Source organism: Bos indicus, chromosome 10 (assembly GCF_029378745.1).
Source record: "Bos indicus isolate NIAB-ARS_2022 breed Sahiwal x Tharparkar chromosome 10, NIAB-ARS_B.indTharparkar_mat_pri_1.0, whole genome shotgun sequence".
Lineage (NCBI taxonomy): Eukaryota > Metazoa > Chordata > Mammalia > Artiodactyla > Bovidae > Bos > Bos indicus.
Genome location: NC_091769.1, coordinates 43,449,033 through 43,468,668, shown reverse-complemented (window position 1 = coordinate 43,468,668; position 19,636 = coordinate 43,449,033). Strand labels below are relative to the sequence as shown.

Here is a 19,636-nt window from a genome sequence, read left to right as displayed (position 1 = left end):
TGTGTTATCAAAGGCTGTTGTTCAGTCACTAAGATGTGTCCGACTCTGCGACCCCAGGGACTGCAGCACGCCAAGTTCCTCTGTCCTCCACTATGGAGTTTGCTCAAATTCATGTCCATTGAGTTGGTGATGCTATCTAACCATCTCATTCTCTGCTGCCCCTTCTCCTTTTGCCTTCAATCTTTCCTAGCATCAGGGTCTTTTCCAATGAATCAACTCTTTGCATCACTTATCAAAGGTACCTTCATTCATAAAGCTGGATCTTTGCCGAGACAGCAGGAGGTTTTAAAAGGGGGATACACCTTTCTCAACAGGGTTACCTGACTGTGGTGGTCGTAGAACCTCCTAACAAGAGTAATTAGGAAGCTTGCTGATGAGGCCAAAGATCACTGTGTACCTACTCATAGCCACTGGTTGGAAGCAGATTTGTGCCATGCTTGGCTCATGGAGCAAGGGCTAGATTTTGGTTCTGACGGGTGCCCTGGGCTGGGTGCTTTTGTGTAATACACAAACTACACCTGTATGCTGTGACTTGGAAAAGACTCAGTAGAACATAGCATGATAAGGGGCAAAATGATCCAGTGCAGATCAGTTCCACTGTTTTTAATGCAGTAATTCACTGATAGCGTACATTTTAACTTGAGCTTTCTAGCCTAGCTGTTCGGGGCTGCACCTCTGTCTCCTTTGTGCCACAAACACACCTGTCTCATTCTTGTCTCATGGGTCAGCAAACAGTCTCTGCTCCTTTCTTTCCACTCGGCTGTCTCCACCCTACCCCTCAGGTCTCAGTCAGATCTTGCTTCTTTCAGGAAGTCTACCCTGAACTTCCAAGGCTGAAGGATACCCAGTTAGGTACCCATTCTTGAACTCCTCCACAATAGCACTTAATACACTACAATGTTGTTCTTTCTGTTTTCTTGTCTGCATGACTTTGTCAGCATATAATCCTCATGAGAGAAGAGCTATGCTTGTCCTGTTCATGGTTGTTTTCCAAAGATGTAGCATGATACCTCACACCTATTGAACATTTACTGAAGAACAAACTCATAAATGCATGTGTATAAACTCTTCTCAGTTGATGGATTCTGAATATTGGCTTTGGCCTGATTTTATTGGTTGTGCTAGGTTTTGCTATTGAATAAGTGACGTCAGCTCACAGGCCAAATCCTTGGTGAGATGCTGCAGAAGGCGGTGTGGTATTTCTTAGGCATCTGCTCTCTATTGGCTCACTGATTGAGGAGAGCCTGCCTAGATAAATGCACTAGAGGGTCCTGATTCATGCGACTTACTCAGATGATGACATCAGGGCCAGAGAGTGATCTGGTCTTGGAAGAGCAGGCTTAGTTCTGAAGCACACTAACCTCCTCCTCTTGCCTCCTCTAGCACTGGAAGACGCAGCGCAGCGAGGAGTATGAAGCAGAAGGTAGGAACTGAGGGTATGCCGGGCCGGCCTGGGAGGGAAGGGCTGCATTCACAGAGCATTCTCCACAACCCCTTCCCAAGGCCCTTCCCTTCTTCCTAATAGCCCTACCTGCTGGAGGCCAGCTAAGAAGCAACCTGAAGTACAACAGCAACAAAAAATTCATTCCCAGTTGATAGTTCATAGTTTTAAATCATTGCATTTAACATCATGCAAGATATGGCAACTGAGATGTGGAATTTTACTTATAGGTTAATTACTGTCTTATATAGACTTTCACATTAATCTATAAACCATCCTAAACAATTTACTGGTTAAATGCATCCCTTGACAAGTTTCATGGTGATCTCCTCACCAGCAGATGGCACTGTGGTTCAGCTGACAGATCTCCACCCACTTCACAGCCTACCCTGGATTAACTGTACTTAAGTGTAATTACAAATTCTCTAGGCCTCCAACCTGTAAAGACACAGCAGTAATGGGCTTAATGCCTTTAATAAATAGTAGGGGTAGCACTAAATACTCTTCTCAACCCTCCAAGGTTCTTGGAGGCACACAGTATCATGCCAATAATTAGCTCATGTTTAAGTAATGACTTGACAGAATCTCTAATGTGAAAGTAGAAATCTTAACTAGAAGTGAGAACTTTTCATGGAGAATAAATATTTATTTTTAAATAAGTAGGTTGATCCTTGTATCCTCAAATAGAATTTATCCTTAATATGTGCTTAGTCGCTCAATTGTGTCTGACTCTTTGCTACCCCATGGAAGCCCACCAGGCTCCTCTGTCCATGGAATTCTCCAGGTTAGAATACTGCAGTGGGCAGCTATTCTCTTCTCCAGGAGATCTTCTTGAGCCAGGGATCAAACCCAGGTCTCCTGCATTGCAAGCAGATTTGTTACCCACTGAGCCACCAGGGGATCAACTATCCTTAATATACAGATAATAACTTGTAACCATTTATTTTTTAAGTTAGGTTGCTTATAGGTCAGAATATTCATGTGTAAAGATTTAGAAACAGTCTACTCTTGAGACTTTTATCATTATTTAATGGTATTTACCATGAAATTATTTCCTTCTCAGTAAAACAGTGCTTAGACTAGAAAGAGAGTAGAGATAATAAAATCTGGTAGCTATAGTTGAGGTAGGATGTATAAAACTCTTTAGAATGGCTCTCAACCAGCCTTCTCTTTCAATCACACCAAAGCCTAAGCCTGTGCACATTTTTCTTTGAAATAAAACAAACCTAGAACCTTGACGTGACTGCCCTGGAATATTTCTTATAGGGATATAACTGCCAGTGAACGAAAGAGTGCCTGTTGGCCTTCATTGCAGCCTAAGAACCAATGGTTCTGCTTCATTTGAACTTCTGGATCAAATCAACACTTGGTAGTCTCTTTTCTATAGCATTTATTTTCAAAAAGCGTATTTTTCTTTGAGTATAGATGCTATCTCTGTGCAGTTCTTTTAGGGACAATATAATATATGCTTTTATTTTAGGCCAGTTAAGATTTTGGAACCCAGATGATTTGAAAGCCTCACAGACTGGGTCTTTGGCTCCCCAAGACTGGATAGAAGAGAAACTGCAGGAGGTTTGTGAAGATTTGGGGATCACTCGTGATGGTCACCTAAACCGAAAGAAGCTGGTCTCCATCTGCGAGCAGTATGGTTTGCAGAATGTCGATGGAGAGGTGAGCGTTGCATTGTATTTTTATTCAGGGATAGTAATCGTGATACAAGCTAACCTGGCCACAGGCTGGACACAGCCATGTTTTGGTTTCCTGCCGCAAGTTACAGAGACTCCATTCTCTTTTTTTCCTGGCAAGTCAGCCATCAAGTTTGTGTCTCTGAGGAGCTCATGTTTGTCGTGGGAAACAAGAACTGACAATAGCTGATAATTACTGAACCCAAACTGTGCGTGCCTCACTGTGCTAAGCATGTTACCCCACATCATTGTCAGACCCCAGCTCAGTGTAGCCATGATGTCAGTCTGTAGCTGTGGCACTCACAGAGTTAGAGGTGAAAAAGGTGTGGAGGCAGGACAAGGCAGAGAGTTCGGGAGAGTTGAGTTGGGGAAATACTTTGAAGCCCAGGCTGATAAGTTTAGTCTTTGGAGAGACAATCTCCATATCATCCCTGGGTTCTTTAGCAGATTACATAATACATGGGAAAAACTTACTTGCTAAGGGTGGTCTGAACTTCTTTTATGGTATATATTGGTGTAAAGAGAGCCATAGATTAGGACACCAGCCAGGAGTCATCACAATAATCTGGTCATGAGGAAATGGAAAAGGGTAGGTTGGCGGTTTTGAAAACGTACAACAGAAGAGTCTTGAAGCAGCCCCCAAGATGCTCTTGCTTGGTAAAATTCTCAACTTTACATTTTCTAAAAAATTAAGAGGGGTGGCAGGACTGGGTGCATGAACAGCCATGAAACAAAAGAATGTAATTAATTCCAAGACACGTCTTTCAAAGAGTTGAAAATAAGGATTGAAGGGACTTAGAGGTTAGGGCTACAGTTGTACAAGCTTTGGGAAACTTTGATTATAATGATATTCGAAACCATGTTATCTGCTTGCTCAGAGGATAAGTGGTATTATTTTCCTAAACCAGAATGAGATTTATTATCAAAAGCTTCCAAGTAGCCTAGCTTGCAGGAAAGTTCTCCCTCCTCCTTCTCCCTTGTGTATGTGCCCATTACACACTGACTACCTTTTAATGGCTCCGCAGTCATTTATTTATCAGTGGTGACTGTTGAGTCATAAAATTAAATTCGTCCTCCTAAATTATAAACCAGTGCAGTGTACAGAACCTTGGGTTGTTTTTGCCAAGAAATATTGCACAAACTTGGAATATTTATCTAAGAACGAATCTTGGAATAAACTGTAGCTGTTTATGGGGAGTTGCTTTTTCTTCTGTGGCCGAGTTTCCAGAATCCAGGAAAAGCAGCAGCACATTTATTCTCCTCTGCTGTGAGGATGAGTGAAGGATTGCTAATTGAATGTAGCTTTTACTTAGTATTTTTCCTCCCTGCCAAAATCATGAAATACTGTGCTGCTTTTGTGCTACTAGCTCTAGGCCACAGCGGAGCTGAAAGTTCATGATGATCTCACCAACACACAGCTTGGAATCCTAGAATTTTACAACTGAAAGCAATTTTAGATTTAGTCACCCCACATTTTATAGATAAAGAAAGAAGTCACTGCTGCATGTTGCCATCAGCATGAAGGGAAACTAGATGGACTGTCTTATAGCCGAAGATAGTGCCTGCCTTCCAGAAGCCAAGACGGCTGTAGGCCAGTGAAGGCAGACTATCCCCCTTGTTGTTTCGTCACCAAGTCATGCCTGACTCATGCAGCCCCGTGAACTGCAGCCTACCAGGCTCCTCTGTCTGTGGGATTTCCAGGCAAGAATACTGGAGTGGGTTGCCATTTCCTTCTCCAGGGATCAAACCTGGGTCTCCTGCTTGGCAGAAGGATTCTTTACCACTGAGCCACCTGGGAAGTCTAGAGGCCTGATACGACCCAAAGGCCGTGTGACCTACACAATGTTTAAAAATTGAACTATTTGCTATACTTTTTAAAATCAGGAGATTTTTTTCTGAAAATCAGAAGATTTGGCTCCATTTTTCTGGTAATGAGAAACGGCTAGCCCCTTTGGACAGGGCATGCACTCAAATGTTCTGTTCACTGCTTTAAAAGGCTTCCAAGTAGCCTTTTAAATGTCTCAAGACCATCCTGCCTCATTCATTTATATCACCTTCCTGGCACCTCTGGCTATTTCCCAGCTTACACATTGGGAAATCAGCCTCTAAAGACCTGGCTGGTGATAGGGAGGAAGAATGTCCTCAGGGGTCTAGATTCAGCTCCTGCATAGGCTGCAGCGTGTGTCCCAGTTGCCCACAGACTAGCATTCTCATCAGGCCAACCCAGTCCATCCGTCCTCTTCTGAATCCACGTTCATTTACTCACCACTTGCCCACACCCCCATGTCTAATAACTGGCAGGACTCGCTTACTCCACCACTTGGAATGGATCCGATGATGGGTGTTTAGGCAGTCAGGAAGCTGTACATTGATTTGGCCAAGGTCACAGGGCTAACCAATGTGGAGCAAAATGTTAAAATGTTAAAGGCAAATATGTTGAAGTGTTCCAATGTTAAAGGCAAAATATGCTGGTTAGCTTCAGTCATCACTGCTGGATTTTACTGTGACTTCTGGCTTGACAGTCCTGAAAGCCTAGTCCTCTAAGAAAGTGTTCTGTTTGATAAAAATGAGACAGAGAATCTAAGGGAGCTTGGCAACCTCTGAATTTTGCCCAAAATATCTTTCCATCTGTTTCTTCCTATGATTCTCTATAGGAACTGTTGCTTCTTCCAAAGATTTCCACCCTTTAAAATGGTTTTGTTTTGGAATCCTCTCCAGAGGAACTGGTAGAAAAACAAGAATAGAGACAGATGTTTCCCATTGGATATGGATTGGGAAAAAAAGCATTCAAGATAAAAGAAATGCCACAAGGACTTAGCTGAGGGATAGAATCAACAATTAGGAGATGACAGGAGTCCCAGCAATAGTCCAGACTTAGGAAATAAATATTGAAAATTTGAGGATTTGTTACAAAGAGGCTTTTGTTAGAAGGGACCCAGTTGCAGGCACTAATGGTAAGTTTGTTGCTTATTCGGTTCCTTGCTACTCAGCAAATTAGGCATTATCTTGTTAGAAATGTAGAATTCCCAGGCCCCAGCCCTAGATTTAACTACATCAGAGTCTGCACTTTAACAAGACCCTCAGGTGATTTCTGCTTTGTACATTGGGGTCATGTCCTATAGAAAAATTTCAGCCCCCCAAATAGGAAGCTGACTGTGAGAATGGAGGGCTTTGCTTTCTTTCCCTATTTTGTGGTATCTGTGATTCATGTTGCTTTATTCCCTTTTCCATTCCTCTGTGAGTTAGGGAACAAACCATCTCCCAGGCACGCCTCTAGAAGGGACTCTATATGATGAGGACCACTTGATTACTGTCAGAGGGGGCAAAGTAGTCAAGCAGAATTCCCTTCTCTTCACATCTCTCGGAACACTTCTATTGCACACACGTGAAATTCTTCCTATCCAGTCTTCATTTTGATTGTGCAAAAGTATTAAAAGAAATTAAAAACCCCAAACACCACAGTGTGGTTCCAAGTAATGTTCTAAATTCCAAGGCATGGGTTTCAGACCCAAGCTCTTAAATCATTGCAATCTGTCCCAGACCCATTTATGCTAGTTTACAGAATTTCATATAAGCAAAATACCATGTGGAGTCACTATAATATAATGGCTTAATGAATGTCTGTTTTCTGCTGTTACAACACTGGGAAGCTATATCTTTATATTTTTCAGTAATTCTTTAACTCACAAGATAATGCATAGTAACGTTGAAGATAACCTGTTCTAAGAGTATGAGCAAAAGGGAAAACAGTTAATTTCTAAATTGCAGAAAATTATGAAGATGTTGAAAATGAATTTTGTTTAGTTTATGTGAGGGGGAAGGACAGATTACTAGAAAGGAAAATATATTTAGTGAAGTGAGAATAAGGGGACATGTCATATTTCTGGAGTCTTGGGATCAAGAGTGGTGCCAGTATCTGTTGGCTTTGTTGTTTAATCACTAAGTCATGTCCGACTCTTTGTGACTCCATGGGCTGTAGCCTGCCAGGCTCCCCTGTACATTGGATTTCTCAGGCAAGAATAACTGGAATGGGTTGCCATTTCCTTAGACCCAGGGATCAAACCAGCATCTCCTGCATTGGCCGGTGAATTGTTTACCACTGAGCCTCTTGGGACTAGAAGTGCGCTTGGGGCTTTGTGGGGTTTTTTTGAGAGAAATAGTTAAGATATATGGTTACCCTTTTCTAGATGCTTGAAGAAGTCTTCCATAATCTTGATCCTGATGGTATGATGAGTGTAGAAGATTTTTTCTATGGCTTGTTCAAAAATGGAAAACCTCTTACACCATCAGCATCTACCCCATATAGGCAATTGAAAAGGCACATCTCCATGCAGGTAAGAAATAAATAGGAAGTGGATTCTTTGGGAGTAAAGTTAAAATTCATTTGAATAATTTCCAGTGAGTTAATCTGCTGTCTGAAGAAAAATACTGAGGAGAAAGAGAAGCAAAAGAAGAGCAGAAATGAAAGACTAAACCACTGGGGAAGTTGGGTTTGAGAAATGACCATAAATTACAGTAGGAAGACCACTAATTATGCCCCTTCCTGTTAGCTGTGGGCCAGAAGGAACCTGATGTTGAGTAGAGATGCATCTCATCTGTATGCAGGATCTGTCTGCCAGGTCAGCTGTTGATCAGTTTTGCATTCTTGACTGACTTGGGAAAGGAAGATCAAAGGGGCCACTTGGCTTTTTATCCTAGCAGTATAAATGAGAGAAGCATGCCTCTGCCCCTTGTGGTCAGGACTGACTGCTTTTGGTCTCGACCAGTATCATGTTGCAACGCCTGAGCTTGCTCAAGTCTCTTTCTTCTTCTAGTCTTTTGATGAGAGTGGACGACGGACCACAGCCCCATCTGCAATGATGAGTACCATTGGTTTTCGGGTCTTCTCCTGCCTGGATGATGGGATGGGCTATGCATCAGTGGAGAGAATACTTGACACCTGGCAGGAGGAAGGCATTGAAAACAGCCAGGAGATCCTGAAGGTGTGGCAACTGAAATGGGAGGCAAATGACAAATTGGGAAGGGTTGAAAAATTCTGTTTGTGATTTGATTTGATTTCTCCTTAATGATTCTTCTGTTCCCAAGATCTCAGACATAAGAGATAACTTTTCCTACCCCCTTTAACCAGGAGTGTTGCTGACTTCATGTTTTTAACCCCTAAATTATTCACAAGAAATTTCTTAACCGATCTCTTGTTGGTAAAGATTAGAGTTTTGCCATTGTGTTTATTTACAATGCCAGACAGCATTTTTTAAAAACACGTAAATAATCATGTTTTCCTTAGAGAGACCTTAGTTGAATATTGTTCCAAGGCAGCCATTAAATGTAAATATCCAGTTTGTAGATTATAAATTCAGTTCCCCAGGTCTGTATAACCTTCACATTTTCTGCTTTCTGAGGATAGAACTTGTGATTATCTTGAACTTGTTCTGATTTCTAGGCCTTGGATTTTAGCCTTGATGGAAATGTCAACTTGACAGAGTTGACACTGGCTCTTGAAAACGAACTTTTGGTCACCAAGAACAGCATTCACCAGGCAGCTCTGGCCAGTTTTAAGGCTGAGATTCGGCATTTGCTGTGAGTTGAGCAGAAAGCTTACCTGCTCTGTTCCCTTTCCTACTTGTTGAGCAAGTGCTCAGATGCCTGTGGCATGTATTCTTCCCTTCTGAAGGCAGTGGTGGCTAATCGCCTATCATCTCGCTTCTGTGAAAGTGAGGTGGAGCTTAGAGCTGCAATGTAGGCTTTTGAAAAGGGCTGTGGAATGTCTTTGTGTTTTGGAAGGGTTCTGGTTGTCTTGGTTTTGTTTTTGTATAGGAGTAAGCCAGATGAGAGTTTTTTTGGGTCTACTTGTTGCCTAGTAACAGTCTCCCTTATAACTTTGTTTCTTTCTGATTCTAGGGAGCGAGTGGATCAGATGCTCAGAGAAAAAGAGAAGCTACGGTCTGATCTGGACAAAGCTGAGAAGCTGAAGTCTCTAATGGCCTCAGAGGTGGACGATCACCATGCAGCCATAGAGCGGCGGAACGAGTACAACCTCAGGTGTGACGGGCGGGGCCAGGGCCCTCCTTTCCCACCACCCTGGCCCAGAACAGTGGGGTTTTGCCTGCCTGTCCGCCTGCTTGGCCACACCTGGCTGGGGTGACTTAGGTGTGGCCAAGCCTACAGGAAAGCAGGGCTCACTGGCCACTTTCTCAAGGAGCTTCCATCTCTATGACTCTTTCCATTTTTGGTGGCTCTACAGAGGGACCTCTGAGGGACTTGATGGCAGCCTGTCAGTCTTTCCTTCTCACAGGAAACTGGATGAAGAGTACAAGGAGCGAATAGCAGCCTTAAAGAATGAGTTTCGAAAGGAGAGAGAGCAGATCCTGCAGCAGGTGGGCAAGCAGCGTTTGGAACTTGAGCAAGAAATCGAAAAGGCAAAAACAGAAGAGAACTACGTCCGGGACCGCCTCGCACTCTCTTTAAAGGTAATTATCCTCTTAGTTATGTGGTCTGTGTGCCTTCTGGGAACACCACATGAAAAACCACAGCTCTGTAAGAGGACAGGTCTACACAGGGCTCATAAGTCTGGGTCAACACCTGGACATGGTAGAGCCCCAGGTTTCAGGGGTGTCCAGGCTTCTGGTTTGCCAACAGCATATCTTGTTCTTACCTGCTGAAGTGGCAGTGAGTCCTCAGGGCTGTTTGATACCTGGTTGATGGTGTCCCCTTCCTCATCCTTAGCAGATGGCTTTTTTTTCCTTCCATGCCGAGGCCATCCACTTTGTTTCTCTGCTCGCAAATCTACCTTTTCCCTTGCACATCCTCCTCCTCTTTTTTGTGCCTCAGTAGAGGAAGTGATGCTTCTCTTTATGGAGCTCTGACACTGGGTAATGTAGTAGTGTCAGCTGGAGCTGAAGGTGGGCGGGACCCTCTCAGGTCTTGGGAGGGGTCTGGACTCAAGACTGCCTGGTTCCAATCTGGATACCACCACTTACAGAAGACCTTCATCAGGTTACTCAAGCCTGTTTCCTAATATACAAGAGAGTCACCATCATAATACCTACCTCAGAGCATTGATGTGGAGATTGAGTGAGTTGCTACATATACAGTATCTGAAAGTAGTAAGAACCTATGGAATAGTTAGTTTTGTTGAGGTTATGAAAGATTCCTGAAACTCCACAAATCAGAGACTGAGCCAATTCTCCCTCCCTAACCATCAAACTGCTTCCTTTCCTGAATTTTCACCCTAATCTCCATCACCACCCTGTGCTGTAAGTCATAGAAGTCACTGTCCTTGGTCATCCTGGATTCTCACTTTCTGAGTCCTGCTGATGCTCTGAAAGTCTTCTCAGATTTATCCCATTTCTCCATTCCCACAGCCTCTGAACAGGTTCGGAATTCATCACAATTTCTCAACTGACGTATGTGCATTCTTTCTTCCATCTATCCAACCTCCCTCCGCCTGGTCACCAGAGTTATCTTACTGCCGCTGCTGCTGCTGAGTCGCTTAAGTCGTGTCTGACTCTGCGACCCCATAGACGGCAGCCCACCAGGCTCCCCTGTTCCTGGGATTCTCCAGGCAAGAACACTGGAGTGGATTGCCATTTCCTTCTCCAATGCATGAAAGGAAAAGTGAAAGTGAAGTTGCTCAGTCATGTCCGACTCTTAGTGACCCCATGGACTGCAGCCCACCAGGCTCCTCCATCCATGGGATTTTCCAGGCAAGAGTACTGGAGTGGGGTACCATCTTACTGAAGAACACTTAAGAATCATACTATACCCTTTGTAAAAGTGTGGCATGGAAGCCTGAAGGGCCCTGAAAGGGGGTTCATGCTCCTACCTTCCTGATCTCAGGTCTTGCCAGCAACCCCCAAGTCCACGCCCAGCCTCTGCTGCGCCTGCTGCCAGTGATTTCAGTTTCTCAGTGGGCTTGTAGGCTCCTTCACTGCTTTCTCCAACACTGCAGGGCAAATTGCTTATTCGTTTTCATTACACTTACTTTTTTTTCTTGCCAAAAGATAGCATATTTTCTGTCACATCTTAGGTAATTGTATCCATATCTGTCTCCCCTGCCATGGCCCCAGTTGTATGTTCCCTGTGGTCGGCAACAGAAGCTGACTTCTCAGTTTCCAAAGCACGAACACAGGCCCAATTCATAGAGATTGCTCCTGATTGTTTTAACATCTAAATTTAGACAGACTTTGAAAGATTAGAATTCTAGAGTTGTCATTTGAGGGGAAGGTAGTTTTCTTTTTTAAACACTTCAAGCACATGCTTTTTTACTCCATGTTAACTGCATAAGGGTGTGAACAAGAATATATGTAAAACATATTGGCTCTACTTAAATGCCCAATGACAGAGGAATGGATAAAGAAGATGTGGTACATATATACAATGGACTATTTCTCAGCCATTCAAAAGAATGAAATAGTGCCGTTCGCAGCAACATGGACGGACCTAGACAGTATCAGACTGAGTGAAGTAAATCAGAGAAGGAAAAATATCCTATGACATCCCATATATAGAGAATCTAAAAAGAAATGGAATTAATACAAATGAACTTACAAAACAGAAACAGACTCACAGACTTTGAGAATGACCCTATGGGTGCTGGTGGGAAGGATCGGGGAGAAAGGATAGTTAGGGCGTTTGGGATGGACATGTATACACTGCTGTATTTAAGATAGATAACCAACAAGGACCTACTGTATAGCACATGGAACTCTGCTCAATGTTATGTGGCAGCCTGGATAAGAGGAGAGCTTGGTGGAGAATGGATACACGTATATGTGTGACTGAATCCCTTTGCTGTTTACCTGAAACTACCACAGCATTGTTTGTTAATTGGCTATACCCTAATACAAAATAAGAAGTTTTCTAAAAAGAAATATATCATCTCTATATTTTGGCAAGATACGCTTTGAAAATACACAGAAAAAACCCACATTTTGTGGACTTAGGTTGACATGTTATTATAATAATTTAAACATAAATTATGAAAAAACTGTATGTGTAGCTTTTATATCTTTAAACCAGAATCAAATTGTAAATTAAATATAAACGTGTGTATATCATCATTAAATGAGAATTGTTGGAGCTATTCTGCTTTTTGCAGTTTCTCTGAGTTCTCTTTTGCTGTCAAATAAACATGGCATTCTGCAGCCAGTCTTTCATTTGACATCCTAATGAGAATGCTTTTCATGTCATTAAATTTTCAATTGCAAAGCTGTCAGATAGAAGTACAATGCAAGTCATATATGTAATTTCAAATTTTCAGACAGCCACATTAAAAGGTAAAAAGAAACAGGTGAATTTAATGTTAAATCATTTTAATCTGTAATCTCTAAAACATTATCATTTTGACTTGTAATTAATATAGAAAACCTGTTATTGAGCTTTTTTTTTTCATTTTTGTTCTAAATCCTCAAAATCTGGTGAGTATTTCATACTTACAGCTCCTCTACCTGGGACTGCTAGTGCCTGCTGTTGGATAGCATGGTTCTGTAGGATCAAGAAAAAGAAGAGGCACGCTTTGGGGTTATAAGATAAACATTGGGTTTTTTTAATATTTACTTTTTCTCCTCTAACGTACTGAAACTTTCTCAATCTAGAGCATTGATTTATGCATGATATAAAATGGTACAACAGCTTCCTTTTCAATCCATGTAATTTCCCCAAATTTCTTCAGGAAAACAGTCGTCTAGAAAATGAGCTTTTGGAGAATGCAGAGAAGTTGGCAGAGTATGAGAGTCTGACAAACAAACTTCAGCGAAATTTGGAAAATGTTTTGGCAGAAAAGGTAAATCTGTTGAAATGTGATTTCCTGAAAGGTAACCCCGAAATGTAGTTTACTCAAAAGACCAGAAGCAGTGCCACTAAGAAAATGTCTATTATGGAATTATTTATGTGACTAAAGGAAGTTGTCAACTTTTGCAGGGATTTAATTTATACGAGGAAAACTTTGCATGGCAATGAGAAAGGATCTCTGCTTTAGTTGAACACATCACTCTAGAATGTTCTTTCCATCTTCCAGTGGATGGTGTTTCTGTTCAAAAGTCACATTCCTTTCATACTCAAGAGACTGAGTGAACACCAGAAATTGGGGCCTTTGGTATTTTATAGGTCAAAGAAGGACACTTGGGAAAAATGACAACTTTGCACTTTCCATTTTCTAGTTTGGTGACCTTGATCCCAGCAGTGCTGAATTCTTCCTGCAAGAAGAAAGGCTGACGCAGATGAGAAATGAATATGAGCAGCAGTGCCGGGTGAGTGACTGAAGAGAACTTAGTAAGTGGAGGAGTGCCCAATTCAGATCCTGCTTCACCGTTTACCAGCCAAGCGACTGGTAAACGTAACCTGTGGGTATCTCAATTCCTCATCTACAAGGTGACAAAAATAAATGAACCCACAAAATAGAGTTGTTGTGGGGAGTCAGGAAGTACACGTGAAGTGCTTAGAACAGAGCCTGAGACACAGAAAACACTTAACCTAAGTGCTTGCTATTAATGTCATTTAGTATCCTGACATATGAGAGAGTTGTGCAAACTGCAGTTGTCTGTTTTATCTGGGTCAGAAATTGCCAGTAATTAGAGGAAAATAAAGTTTTATTCTAAGAGAAGGAAACTGTGATCATGTTGATATGCTTTTTCCAAAACCAGCCTTTCCTGAGTGCAGGCTTACTCTGATATAATTTGCTTTTGTTCTGTGGGGTTTTTTCCTGAATACATTCCTTACTTTATTTACAAGATACAAATAGAGCAGAAAACACTCAAGTCTTTAAGTAGTAAGTCATTACTACTAGAAGACACAAAAACATCCTAATAAATAAGAATCTTTGACTTTTTTAGAAAAGTAACTCTTCTAAGCTCAGGAATCTGGGATTTTTTTTTTTTCTTAAACCACAAACACTTGTGTATTTTAACATGGTGAGCATAACTGAGTTCAGCCTGCTTTAGATGAACATAGTACTTGGGCAAAAATGAAGAAAATAATCACCTCCTTATGAGGCTCTTCATAGTCTGCCTTCTCAGGAAATATACACGCAGACTTTGAGAAAAGAAATGAAATATTTGTCACTCTTACAAATACATTTTGGCTCTTGTCTCTAATCTCCTATACTTTCAGTTATATAGATTTTTTTTCTCCTATGCTTTCAATTATTTCATCAGTAAAATCTGTCAGCTCCACCTCCAAAAATTCCCCAAATTCATCCACTTATTTATTTTTTAATAGCTTTTCATAACCATACAGTTCACCAACTTAAGGTATACAATTCAGTCTCTTTTAGTATATTCACAGAATTGTACAACCATTACCATAATAAATTTTAGAACATTTTCATCACCCGCAAAGAAACTCCCAGTCCACCTAGCTGTAATCTCTCCCATGACCTCCAGCCCTAGGCAACTAATGATCTGTTTGCTGTCTGTTTGGTTTTGCCTATCTTTTACATTTCCTATAAACGGACTTATACAATATATCGACCTTTGTGACTGGCTTCCTCCATTTAGCATATTGTTTTTGAGCTCCATCCATGTAGTACCGTGTATCAGTACTTTATTTCTATTGCTGCATAATATTCCATAACATAGCCATACCACATTTTATTTATCCATTCCTTAGTTGATGGACATTGAGTTGTCCAAATATTGTGAATAATGGGCTGCTGTGAGTAATTTGTGTGTGAGCTCTTCTGTGGACATAGGCTTTCATTTCTCTTGGGTATGTACTGAGGAGTGGAATTGAATCACATCATCACTGTATGCTTAACCTTTGAAGAACTGCCAAATTTTTTGCAAAATATTTGCACCATTTTAATTCCCATCAGCAAGAGAGTTTCCGTTTCTCTCCATCCTTGCCAACAGTTGTTACTGTATGTCCTTTATTTTAGCCATCCTAGTGGATATGAAGTGGAATCTCATTGTGGCTTTGATTTGCATTTCCCTGATGGCTAATACCATTGAGTATCTTTTCATGTGCTTGTCATATATCTTCTTTGGAGAAATGTCTCTTCAGACCCTTTGCTGAATATTTAAATGTGTTATTTGTCTTTTTATTATTGAGTTGTAATACTTCTTTATATATTCTGTATACAAGTCCCTTATCAGATATATATGGTGCAAAAACTTTTTTTCCATGCTGTGGATTGTCTGTTTACTTTCTTGTTGGTATCCTTTGAAGCACAAAAGTTTTTAGTTTTGATTATGTACAGTGTATCTGTTTTTTCTTCCGTTGCTTGTTTTTGACATCACATCTAAGATTTATATTGGTTTTTAAATTCCAGCTATTACAAGACCAAGTAGACGAACTCCAATCTGAACTGCAAGAATATCGTACACAAGGCAAAGTATCCAGGCTTCCCTTGCAGAACTCACTGTCAGAAGAACTTGATATTAACAGTGGTTGCATAGAGCCTGACCAGGGTAAGCCATTCAGACACCATCTTTTCAGAGTCTATGCCTTTGACTTTTGATTTTAAAACCATGGTTGAATGTAAAATTGCAAAATGTTGGCAACCCTGCCTTCTCCGCCCCCACAGCACTACCCCACCCCCACCACCCCAAAAAAGACTTTGGCAATGCTATTTTCTTGAGCTGTTTCACTTGTGGTATGTTTTTTTCATTTGTCCTGAAGTCTTTGTGAGAATACTTCCATCTGATTTTGATACACATCAACAAAGAAATGGAAAAAATCAAACCACAAGGATATTAAAAAAAAAAAAAAACTGGCTACGAGTCTGCGAATCCAGGCCTTGGGAGTGTTAGAATTCAGTCACTGAGTTATTGCTGAATCCTCCCTTTCTAAAAGAGTGCCTGACTGGTATGACAATGTTTTGCAGAGTGAGCCAGCCAGAAACCCCAGAATTTGGTTTCCTTATGCTGGTTGTGCTAAATGCCTGCAAAACAACAAATAAGATAAATAAATGTTGGTGCCTGTGCCTTGGGGAGGATTTTGAGTAATACAGCTGGAAGGCAGAGCTGTTTGGGAACCTCCTATGTTCATTATCAGCTCTTTTCCTCCCTCCTCATATCTTGCCTCTTTCCTCCAGGGTGTTGAATATGAATTTCAGAAAGGATTTATGATAAATTCTTCATTACAAATAGTTTTCCCCACTGCTACTTGGAACAGGAGTACAGGTTCTCACAGTGGTTGTTTATTCTTCTCCTTACCTATTTATTCTACAGTAAATAAGGGAGTGAGGACGGAACAGGAAGAGGCTTGAATCTTTTCCTCTAAGTCTGTACTCTGTAACCTTACTGTGGTAAAAGGATGGAGCCCAGCTGATAGGATATATCTCAGAAGCTTTTCTGGGCTTTTCCGTAGATGACCAAGGGCTGGGAGTTCTAATCATGGGTACATGAGGCTGTGCCATCTTGGGATGGTTTATACCCCGGGTATCACTTCTCAGATGGGGAATGCCATGACAGATGTAGAGAAAGCCCAAAGATTGTCAATTCCAGCTGTTAGACTTACACTATTTCTTGCATCTGCCTGTGTCCTTCCACATGAAAACTTTTTTTGAGTCCCCGGCCTTAATATTAGTCCCCTGCCTTAGTATTGGAGAAGGAAATGGCAACCCACTCCAGTGTTCTTGCCTGGAGAATCCCAGGGACGGGGGAACCTGGTGGGCTGCCATCTGTGGGGTCGCACAGAGTCGGACACGACTGAAGCGACTTAGCAGCAGTAGCAGCAGCAGCCTTAGTATTAGATGTAATCATTTCATCTGTGTACTCGCTCAGCCCTCAGCTTATGCTTCACATTTCAATGTCCGTCCCAGTCACCATTGTGGGCAGTTGCACAGGTGGACTCCTATGGAATGAGTTGATAGTTTTCTACCGAATCTGCCTATATCCAGGTTCCTAACCTATGCTCTATTCTTTTTAATAACTTTAGCTGATAATTTAAGATGAGGCCCCACCTGCACTACAGGAAATTAGCATGGTAGTGCTCAATCTTCTGTAATGTTGAGTGGTGGGTTGGATATCTTGATCCATGAAGTTAACACCTCAAAGTGTAGCAAGTATGCTGGCCATTCACCCTCCTGCCACGTTCCTTTCTGCTGATTTGTCACCCAGTATTTGCTGGATGGAAAGAAGGCTGGTTAGTTTGATCATACTGCCTCACTCTGTAGCATTTTCATTAGCAGGAGGTCACTTTTAAGAAACATTTTCCCCATCTGCTCCCACCTCCTGTCCTATTGATTTCTATTAAGGTTTGATACACTGCCTGTACATAAAAAATCTGTTGTCTTTGTTTTTTCGCATTTTCTCTTATGCTTGAAAACAAGAGACCACTCTTGGATTCTGCTGTTTCCTAGTAGATATCATCTGTTGCAATTTAGGATTCCATAATTAATGCCAGTTGTGTTATTGAAAGAACCTGCAGCTGGGTCAACAGATCCCATGTGTTTTCAGGGCTTGGTTCTGAAGAATGCAATCCACTGAATATGAGCATCGAGGCAGAGCTGGTCATCGAACAGATGAAAGAACAACATCACAGGGAGTTGTGTCACCTAAGACTGGAGCTTGAAGATAAAGTAAGACCTTCTTCTCAATCCTGTTCTCTGATTTCTTTGAGCTCTGACAAGCTTTTGCATGTACGACACTCTCCATTCTTTTTTCTCCCAGAGCAGCACTTTCTGTACATTTCCTCATGCGTCTGGGTGGCTACCAGGAACTCACTTCCTCAGGATGCTTTCACAGGCCAAGGGGCCTTTGAGGGCTCTTCTTCATAGGAGATTCTTAAAAATGGAATATCTTCAGTCCTAGCCAGCATGGAGCTTAAAGGTCATTACATTATTTCCAACTCATTAAAAAAAAAAACTTAAAAAAAACCAAAAAAGTACTTTGATACAGCATTACCTCCTAAATTAGGTATAAGTTCTGAATCTTGGTTTTCAAAACCCTTTACCGTATTGCTTTAGGTTATATTAGCAGTCTTCTCTTTTATCATCCTTTGAGTTACTTCATCTTCCAGCCAGACCAGATGGTTTGCTGCTCTTCATCAAACTGTCCTCTTTTGCTCATGCTATTCCATGCTATGTTATTATTTCTTTCTACCTCTTGAAAGTCTACTTAACCTTCAGAGCTTACATCAAATGCTACCTCTTATATTCCTGAATTCTCCCAACCAAACATGATTTTCCCCTCCTTGGAGTCCCCAGGTTACATTGTAGGTATTTTTCCTATACACGTTTTTAAATGTTTTATTCTAACTGGTAGTACACTTTCTTTATATTTGTCATAACCATGTCTAGAGAGGGGGCTATGTCTTATCCGACTTGTGTCCCCATGAGGCCTGCAGAGTCGAATACTTGAATATAATTATCTATGTTAAGACTTTCAGTTTGCAGTTGGAAAGGATGCCTGTGAAGAAATACAGTGTCTATGTGAAGGTCTAGTTAGTTTTAACAGAGTTGTTTAGAAACTAATAAAATTCAACCAATTTACAAAGGAAATCAAACCATGCCTGACTTAAACATATCTTATTTAATGTGTTTGAATTGTTACTTTAAAACAAAAATAGGAAAACTGAGAAATGTGTTGTAAGAAAAAAGTCTTTACTGCCCCATCGCCTTTCCATGGCCTTGAGTTGAATAACACTGTGGTGGTTTCACTTTCTGGCTTTAGGTGAACTATTATGAAAAGCAGCTAGATGAAACCAAAGTTGCCTTTGAAAAGGAACAGGAGAACATGAAGCTCAAGTGTGAGAATGAAGTACACATCTTAGAAGAACAAATAAGTGACCTTAAAAATAAAATTGCAGAACTTCAGGGCCAGACAGAGGTACTCAAGGAGGCACAGCACGTGGCTATCTGCAGACATGAGGAGGAGAAAAAACAGCTGCAAATGAATTGGGATGAGGAGAAGGCTCACGTGCAGGAGGAGCTGCGGCTGGAGCATGAGATGGCACTCAGGGCTAGGCTGGAGCAGGTGGAGGAAAGCTTTAACAGAGAGAGGGAAAGACTCGTCCAAAATGGCGCCTGGACAGAGGAGAAGGTGAGGGGCTTGACTCAGAAACTAGAACAAGTTCACCAGGAGCAGCTGAAAAGCCTGGTGGAGAAACACATTCTTGAGAAAGAGGAATTGCAAAAAGAGCTCTTGGAAAAACACCAAAGGGAACTACATGAGGGAAGGTAAGAAAGTGGGGGAAGGAGAGGAGGGGACACCAGTCCTCAGGGGCACCACAAGTCCCAGTTAATAAAGGAGACTTTGAAAAACCAGAAGGTGTAAGCACCCACTTACTGACTAGAATTCTTTTTTAGTTTTTCAACTTGTTTTGTCCTTGTTTAGATATAAGCCTACCTTGGGATTGTTGAAACTTTTTTTTTTAAGAGGAAAGTTTTTCATTTTTTTTATCAGACATATACTTTTTAAGGTTCTGGATGAGGATAAGATTATCACAAATGTGATTTCTTCTTCGTTTAGTCCTGTTGTTTTCCGAGAAAGGCCTTTTATAAGTTATTAGATTCAGGCAAAGTTACATTTTCTCTGAGTTATGAAACACTATTTTGTGCTTACTTTCCTCA

The 19,636-nt window shown here is 41.3% G+C and overlaps 1 protein-coding gene across 9 annotated transcripts in view; it reads left to right on the top strand.

The window, feature by feature from the left end:
- Positions 1-19,636, top strand: part of NIN (ninein) — a 107,738-nt gene that overhangs the window by 50,245 nt on the left and 37,857 nt on the right. For all 9 annotated transcript variants that reach the window (XR_011568821.1, XR_011568820.1, XM_019968656.2 and 6 more), the window contains 12 exons: positions 1,384-1,423; positions 2,922-3,112; positions 7,314-7,460; positions 7,941-8,108; positions 8,567-8,703; positions 9,025-9,165; positions 9,419-9,593; positions 12,797-12,907; positions 13,284-13,373; positions 15,392-15,530; positions 17,523-17,644; positions 18,738-19,243. Coding sequence is in view for 7 of the 9 variants with exons in the window: in XM_019968656.2 (XP_019824215.2) it covers positions 1,384-1,423; positions 2,922-3,112; positions 7,314-7,460; positions 7,941-8,108; positions 8,567-8,703; positions 9,025-9,165; positions 9,419-9,593; positions 12,797-12,907; positions 13,284-13,373; positions 15,392-15,530; positions 17,523-17,644; positions 18,738-19,243 (1,967 nt within the window). In the remaining 2 variants the exon portion in view is untranslated. The remainder of the gene's footprint in view (positions 1-1,383; positions 1,424-2,921; positions 3,113-7,313; positions 7,461-7,940; positions 8,109-8,566; positions 8,704-9,024; positions 9,166-9,418; positions 9,594-12,796; positions 12,908-13,283; positions 13,374-15,391; positions 15,531-17,522; positions 17,645-18,737; positions 19,244-19,636) is intronic.